This window comes from Malurus melanocephalus, unplaced genomic scaffold (assembly GCF_030028575.1).
Source record: "Malurus melanocephalus ecotype Western Australia unplaced genomic scaffold, MMel_1.1 scaffold_52, whole genome shotgun sequence".
Taxonomy (NCBI): Eukaryota; Metazoa; Chordata; class Aves; order Passeriformes; family Maluridae; genus Malurus; species Malurus melanocephalus.
The window spans coordinates 2,780,556-2,788,646 of record NW_026623284.1 but is presented as its reverse complement, the minus strand read 5'-3'; the positions used below and the strand labels follow the sequence as shown (position 1 = coordinate 2,788,646).

The following is an 8,091-nucleotide window of genomic DNA, read 5'->3' as shown; positions in this document are numbered from 1 at the left end:
GGAAAGGAAAGGAAAGGAAAGGAAAGGAAAGGAAAGGAAAGGAAAGGAAAGGAAAGGAAAGGAAAGGAAAGGAAAGGAAAGGAAAGGAAAGGAAAAGGTTTCATGCACTCTTGTGCATGGTATTTCCTGATGCCAGGGGCATCTTTGTTTACAATTGGGACTGCTGCAGTGGGATCCAGCTAAGAATCTGAAGATATCACTATTGATGTCCCAGCTGCTCTGCCCTAACTGTGATCCTCCTCAGCAGTTTATTTTGCTGTGGAATCATCTTTAGGGATGTGAAGTCTTTTGCTTTGATACATTTACACTATTTCCTGCTCAAACTCAATGATTTTTGTTTCTTCCCTGACCTGTTACAAAACTGCTTCTTTCCTGGGTGACAGTTATTGAATCTGTTTTCTCTGTGTTCTCATCATGCTGCTCATTTTGCACTTTAGATTTCATGTTTCTGTTCTTTTCTTTCCAATTCTTTGGGAATTTGTCTGATTGCCAGAGGAATGTAAAGCTCCACTTGGTGGAGTGGGACAACTCAGCTTGGAGGGGTTTCTTGCTACTTGGTTGTATCATTTAGCATCCTTTATGGTCTCAAAGCTATCCCTGATCCTTCTTCATTCCCATTAACCTGTACAAYCAAGTGCTGTTTCCAGCTGGGGACTGATCCATTCCAAATCARAGGCAAGGAGAGAAGACTTAAAACAAATGCACTGAAAATGAATATTTCTGTATTGAGCACTATGCAATGCTGTTAAATAATTGTCTGTTCTTGCCTATTCAGCAGTATTTTGGATTGGGAACCTGKCTCCCAAGGGAATCAAGGCACACTTAAGGTGGTGGCTTTGTGCCAGTCGTTCCTCTGGGACTGCTGAACTCGTTGGCAACTTCAAAGTGACTTGAATCACAATTTCAAAGATACTGACTTAGCTGACACACCTCATGCAACAGGCCGCTGGCAGAGAGATGGGACCTGAGCTAGGGCTTTAGTGAGGAAAGACCTGAAAYTGGAACCTTCTGGATGGTAAAGAATGTGGCTGGTTCTTCCCTYTGCAGGACTGGGGAGGCAGAGGGGAGGAGAAAGGCAGATTGGGAATGTCTCAGCCTCAGGAAAAGCTTTGATCAGATCTGAGCCTCATTAGAYTGGAGATAATCCAGTAATGAGATGCAAAGCTGAGAGAGAAGCAGGGRATGGGGGCTCAAGCTGGGCCTGCTGCAGACCTGCTCGTGCCAGATTGTGTTACAGGAGGACTCACTGGGCTCCCACCTTCATCCTGCACTTCCAAGGGATCCTTTACACTGCTGTTGCAGCAGTGCCAGCTGAACCCTCTGAATGATCAGTACTGATTAACACTTTTTTTTTTTTTTTAATCTTAAGTAAAAGCAAAGGCTCTAGGGAGTTTCATCTTTTTCTTAATTCCTGTTTTCAAATCTCCTTTTRCTTTCAGTTCTTCTGTAATTGCAGAGTAGCAGAGGCTGCAGAGTTTTTTGTCRTTTCTCCAAAGACTTCACATTTAGATTTATGATCTATTTTTAAAACCAAGTCTGTTTGTAATAGATCTGTGTCCATCACTGTCCTGATTAGGAAGTTCACAGCAGCGACTGTGACAGGTCTTTGCCCTTCAGTTATCCCAGAGTGGGGTGCACATCTACTCTTCTAGGGATAAGGGGATCCCTTATTGCTCAACAACCTAAAAACTGCTTCAGGGGCTCCTCAAAATTTGACATGGTCCTCCTGAATGTGGTAAATGTAGATAATCATTGTCATCTGCAATTGTCCTGGCTGGCAAAGGCTGGGGGTGTGAATCAGCTCCTGCGTGTCTCCAGAGAATTGCTAAGGACCTCCAGGACCAWTAACCAGCACTGCCAAAGCCACCTCTAAATCTTGTCCCCAAGTGCCACATCTACAGATCTTTTAAATCCTTCCAGGGATGGTGACTCCACCACTGCCCTGGGCAGTCTGTTCCATTGCCTGACCAGCCTTTCAGTGAAGAATTGMTCCCTAATACCCAATCTAAACCTCCCCTGGTGCAACCTGAGGCCATTTCTTCTTGCCTTACGTCTTTTTACATGGGCAAAAAGACCAATGCCATGAAAACCTCTAATTGAGAATCCTCCCCAGCTATTTTGTGGCTTCAAATGCTCTGAAATGCAGAACAGTGAGAGCAGACAGCAGAGTTGAACCTGCTTTGTACTTCATGCCAGCTGTTAAAGTGTACTGTAATATAGTAGAACTAAGGGTAACAGGAGGAGTAAAACAAGTAAAAAAAGTATTTCTTTAAAAATCAAGAGTGATTTTCAGGAATTAACTGCCAGAGGAGGTTGTGGAGGCARCATCAAAAGGTGCAGAAAGAGCTGAGAGAAATTCTACATGCCAAAAAAAACAGACAGGGTGTTCCCCTCTAACATCCTTGGTCCATGAAATAGCTATTCCTAATGACGTTTTAATGAAGTCCAGCAGTGTAAACCCACTGGGGGGTTTAAGAGTCACAGGGGCCTCTTKCCCTGCTTGTTTGTTTTTGCAGAGGAGGACTGTAAGAAGTACTTGCAGAGGAAGCAGGAAGAGGCCAACCAGCCTCTCCAAGTGCCAGCAGTGGACAGCAGCGTGCCGAAGACGTTGGAACTGATGGGCATCACCATCAGGGATGATCCATATGGTAAGAGCCCATGCTCTGCTACCTGATTCCTCGTGTTGGAATTGCCTTCTCCATGGGAAGTGTGGAAAACCTGTTTGCTTTCAKTATTCCCACAGCTTTTCATAACCCAGCCCAGAATGCTTTGGCTGGTAGTCACTGGGCATCTTTATTTTTCCTGTTTTTTAGAGCAGAGAGGGAAAGAAACCCTGAGGAACATTGTACCCAGGAACAGGCTGGCACAGAGCCACTGGACACACATGAGAGGGGATTTCCCAGAAAAATGTCCCTTAGCCCAGCCAGGCCCAGAGCATCAGCTGCTGAAAGCTCAGGGAGTGGGCAGGGGGAAAGATGTCAGAGGTGATTTCCCTGCCCTGTCTTTGTCAAGTGGAACCACCTTGAATGAAAAGGAAGTAGGTTTGAAGTAGGGCTGGGGTGAASTGGGTGGAGAGAGGAAACAGGTTCTGTGTGTGCACTGCTGTGCGTGCAGCTCTGCGTGCGCAGCCACGTGTGAGCTGGCCAGTCTGACTTTGGGTGGCCACCTTTGCTGCATGTGTGGACATCCTTAACCCTCCCCAAATGTCCACAGACCAATATTCTGGTGCTTGTATGCAGCAGCTTTTCCTGATATGACCCCCCCAAGTTAGCGCCRTGCCCCTGCAGCAGTACCCTCAGTCTGACTGACCTGGCAGACATTCCSCTTCTGCTTCACTGGATGCTTCTTGGGCTGGATCTGCCTGCTGGGTTGATACTTTCCTCAGCAGCTTTTAGAGCCTGACCTATTTTTTCACTGTGGTAGGCTTTAACTTGCATAAAAAATTGAATATATCTGTAGTGACATTGATATGAAAAAAACCACAGTTGGAAACTATCCAGCAGTATTAAGGCACTTAATTATGAGAGACATTGCCCTTAAAATGCAGCACTTTAATATTTGGATAACTGCTAAATAAACAAGAGCTGCCAGCCATTAATATAATTAGAAAACAGGCCCATTAGGATATTGCTTCAAGTACCCAGGTTTGACATCTTAGCCATAGAAATGACAGATTCCAAATTTCAAGGCTCACCCCATAGCTCCATGGACAGCAGATGGCAGGACATTGCTGGATGAACAAATGTTTTGGTTGGGAAATTTGAATCTCTGTAACCTGAACTAGAGAAAAAGGACCCAGAGCCACAAGGATATTTTAGATGTGAAACTCTGTGAAATCCCAGAGCTTCGGGCTCTGAGTTGCATCCTCTGGGGTACTCTTCTCCCTCCAGCTATTCCCAGGCTCCATGTTATTGCCTGCACAGATTTTGCCTGTCTGCATCTCAGCTCCCTTTCTCTGACCCCTGCCAGCCAACGTGGGTGTATGTGAACAGCCTGGCCAGTGACAGCRGTCAGGGCACTGATGTGTGTCACCTCCTGCCAGCCCTGTTAAGGACAGGACTCCGGGCTGAAGGGCAGRCAGCTCATCTAATAAAATGCTAAATTACCTTTGCAAGTTTGGCCAGAGCTTTTCAGTTAGACTCCTGATTCTGTTTGAGTTGAAGTCTGTGGGAGCTCTTGAAAGTTCACTACGGGAATGAGCTTCATGTATAGTAAAAGATGACAGCTACATTTTTAATGGTTTCAGGGAGCGGAACAGAGATATTTGATGCCTTCATCTGCTACTGTCAGAAAGACCTTCAGTTTGTCCAGGAGATGATCAGGGAGCTGGAGCAAACACAGTTCAAACTGAAGCTCTGTGTATTTGATCGGGATGTCTTGCCAGGAACCTGTGTGTGGTCCATCAGCGGAGAACTTATAGAGAGGAGGTAAGTGACCCGTGGCTGTTGGGGCCAGCTGTGAGTGTAGTGGAACATTACATTCATTTTACAGTGATGTCTGCAGCGTGGTGCCAGTGAAACAGCAAAAATCCACAAGAATGCCTTCATGGGGTTTGTTTTACGCTCTTGGCTCAAGAAGGATGAATCGAGCATTTACRATATGTCGCTTCGTGTTCACAAGGGAGGTGCCATTGTGATGATGGTACTTATGTTCAATCATTTTTCTTGGCCTTTTGTGTCACATATAGACACAGGATGCCATAAAGGTTGCACAGACAGTCTGGACTTCGCTATTGCCCCTATTTTTGGTATATGAGTGTGTATCTGTAATCAGGTTTTTGTATGTAACATTGCTGTGTATCTGTCAGTTGTTCCTGCTCTGCAGTTAATTCCTGCTGGAACACAGCCAGGTCCTTCTCCACTGGAGCAATTCAGAGCAGTACAYGCTTGTATTTGTGGGAATGAGAACTATCTCCTTTGACATTTTATTTTTTTTCTCCCCTGCTTCATCTCCAGGTGTCGGAGGATGGTGGTTGTCGTTTCAGATGACTACCTGGAAAGCGATGAATGTGATTTCCAAACCAAATTTGCTCTTAGTCTTTCCCCGGGTAAGATCTCACAAATGTCCCATTTACAATTGCACGTTATTACAGTGACATCTAAAGCTCCAGCTGAGGTCAGTGGGCAGTGTACCACTGGAACTAACAGGGGCTTCATAATTTGGTTGTGCAAATAGGGGCTTGGGCTCAGTCCCTTGCCCTGCTCTTGACCTTCCTCACGTGGCTGYGAGCGAGAAGCTGCCTGTGCTGCAGTGCTCCAGCTGTCAGTGGGATAATGCTGCCTGCTCCAGAAATGTCAGAGCTGCATGCCAGCCTTGTGAAAGGCTTCCCGATCTATACAGGAAAATTTGCTGCTAAAGAGGCAAGTAGTATAATAAATCCTAGGATGTGAGTAAAGCTGGGAAAAAGGTGGCAGGTAACAAACGTGCAAATTTCAAGGCCAGGCTGGGAGGCACTCTGAGCAACCTGGTCTAGTGGAGGGTGTCCCTGCCCATAGCAGGGGGGTTGGAACAACATGATCTTTAAGGGCCCTTCCAACCCAACCCATTCTGTTTTATTATTCTTACAGAGATCCTTGAGTATTGTGGATAGGTAAACAAAATATGGAATGAATGTTCAACTTAAGCTGGGAAATTTTTTACGTATTTTGTCCTGAATTGAARAGCCACCAATTTACTTCTCCCAGGTCTGCTCTGATTGCTCTTCTTTAGCCACTAGTTGTTCTACAGTTGTCTGTGTTGCTGCGGAGTAAGTGCAGTCCAGCCTGATAGTATGAAGGGTATGTAGAATTGGGAAGAGTTTCTGGATGTAAAGTCTCTTTTCTAGATGAGGCATCTGACGTGATATTATAAATGGCAAGCCAGTGGTCAGAACCAGTGGTAGAGCCAGGAATTCACTTAATCTTCCTTGACACACTAATTTCATATGATATCAGTTAATCCATTGAACACCCTCAGTCCCCAGTCATCAAGATTTGTAGAAAAGTCCTTTTAGTTCTTCACYAGTTTCTGTGGGCATCACATGTTCCATTAGAACAGGAAAAGAAGTTCCATCTGTATGGAATGACCTGAGCTCTGCCAGTGAGAACATGGTGTAAGTACAGGCTTAGAGAAGTCACAGCATTACCTGTTTGTGTGTTACTAATGCACAGAAGGGTTTGGTGGCAGGCTCTGGGAGCTCCATGGATTACTCTAGTATCTGCTGCAGTTAAGAAATCTTGGTTATTTGCCTCATCCCGATCTTGGTGTCATCACTTGCGCTGGGCACAGTGCTTGCAGGTGTCCCTGTGGAGAACTACAAGARGAGAAATTCCTCTGTGGAAGAGCCGCTCCTTCAAGCAGCAGCAGTCACAACAAGGGTGTTCTCATCTCGTGGTGTCTCAAAAACAGCAATTCATGTTAGCAGGGGATTTGTTGGGSAACATCTGCAGCCTGAGTAAATCAGGATTCAGAGACTTGTTCTCTGGGGTGAGAGCTGGTTGCAACATGATGAGATGATGCACAGTCAGGAGCAAAGCTGGATCCTGTGATATGTGTGCTGTGGTGGGGAGGAAATGGATGTGGGATCTGCCTGTGGCTCTGTGTAACCATCTGCCTGTGTGACCTGTCTTTCAGGTGCTCGTCACAAACGGCTGATTCCAGTCAAGTACAAATCCATGAAGAATGAGTTTCCAAGTATCTTACGGTTCATTACGATTTGTGACTACACCAATCCTTGCACTAAAAAATGGTTCTGGACGAGACTGGCAAAATCCCTCATGCTGCCCTGATGCAAAGTCCTGAGAGCTGGGAACTCTTGTAAGCTGTCCTGGCAGTGCCTTCGGGCCAGGGGTGTCATTGACACAGGGTCTTCCACCACTTCAGAACCTGGATCCTTGCAATCCATGCTTGGAGCCTGCAACTGGGAACAAAGAACTTTTTCCAGCACTTCTTTGCAACTCAGAGGGGAAATAAAGCAACTGTGTTGGTGTTCTGGGTCAAGTCATTGAGCAGCAGCATCCAGCATTTGTGGAGTAAGCCCTTCCACTAAAAATACTGAAAATACATAGTTAAAGAGATTTCCTGTCTGATCCAGGAAGCATTAGCAAGTATCTGTTGTAAGCATTCACAAGGCCTCAGAGCCTCAAACTTCAGGCTTTGTCTATGTTTTAAAAGCTACAGTAACATGGAGGCTTGGTGGGAATTTTACCATGTTGGACAGGTCTGTCTATTCAGGTCACATTTGATTCAGTGACTTTATACTAGCATTGAATATTCCTTGATATTACTAAATTTTTACTTTCCCTTCAGGAGAAATTCAGTCTTATAAAATGTCTTTTCAGTGACAGTCCTTACTACACAAAGCAGGAGCTGCTGTTGCTCATTGACTTGACCAAGATCTGCACCTGAGTGGGTCCAGATCTAAATCCTTTCACCTTTAAAARCCTTCCAAAACACAGCAGCTTTTGGGATGCCTCAAAGGCACAGGGCTAAACACTGAATAAGGAGTACATTAAATTGACATTTGGGCTATTTAAAATATGAAGGCAAATGTTACATTAATAGGAAAGAGACTMATTTAATTAACTGCCACAATAATTACTGTATTTCTGTGGCTAAGGCTTGCAGCAATGTCGAGACTGCTCTGCTTGTTAGACTTGGCCTTGAATCCTGCCCRTGACTAGAGTGGATCTCATCAGTGCTCCAGGGTGGAGGTCAGGAGTTCTGCCCAAAGGAGTGTTTAAAGCGATCCATYGGTGTATTAAACAGATTTACAGTAAATATTTACTTTTTAAATTGGGGAAGAGAGGAATCTTGCTTATGTGTCCGCAGTTGCTTGAACTCTGCCCCTTTGTTCATTACTTCAGCCACTGACTCATGTTGATTTTACAGCWTAATGTTTTACTAGTTTACATTTTTAAGGTTGCATCTGGATATGATTTTTTTTCAATTTTAGCTTTGTTTTAAAGCATTACCAGGGCTGAGGCACAGACAGCAATGCGCTCCTGCCTCTCCCTCACACTCCTTGTCAGTGAATGATCCCTTACCAGGGATGCTGCCAAATCCTGTCCAGGTGCTGCTGCTGGTTCCTCCCAGCTGACAGCAGCAGCCCTT

At 45.1% G+C, this 8,091-nt stretch overlaps 1 protein-coding gene across 1 annotated transcript in view; it reads left to right on the top strand.

Annotated features, from left to right (window-relative positions):
• Positions 1-7,785, top strand: part of MYD88 (MYD88 innate immune signal transduction adaptor) — a 10,382-nt gene extending 2,597 nt beyond the window's left edge. Inside the window, exons 2-5 of the mRNA XM_057365422.1 lie at positions 2,517-2,648; positions 4,247-4,427; positions 4,956-5,047; positions 6,613-7,785. Coding sequence (XP_057221405.1) covers positions 2,517-2,648; positions 4,247-4,427; positions 4,956-5,047; positions 6,613-6,767 — 560 coding nt within the window. The 3' untranslated portion in view covers positions 6,768-7,785. The remainder of the gene's footprint in view (positions 1-2,516; positions 2,649-4,246; positions 4,428-4,955; positions 5,048-6,612) is intronic.
• The last annotated feature ends 306 nt before the right edge of the window (positions 7,786-8,091 follow it).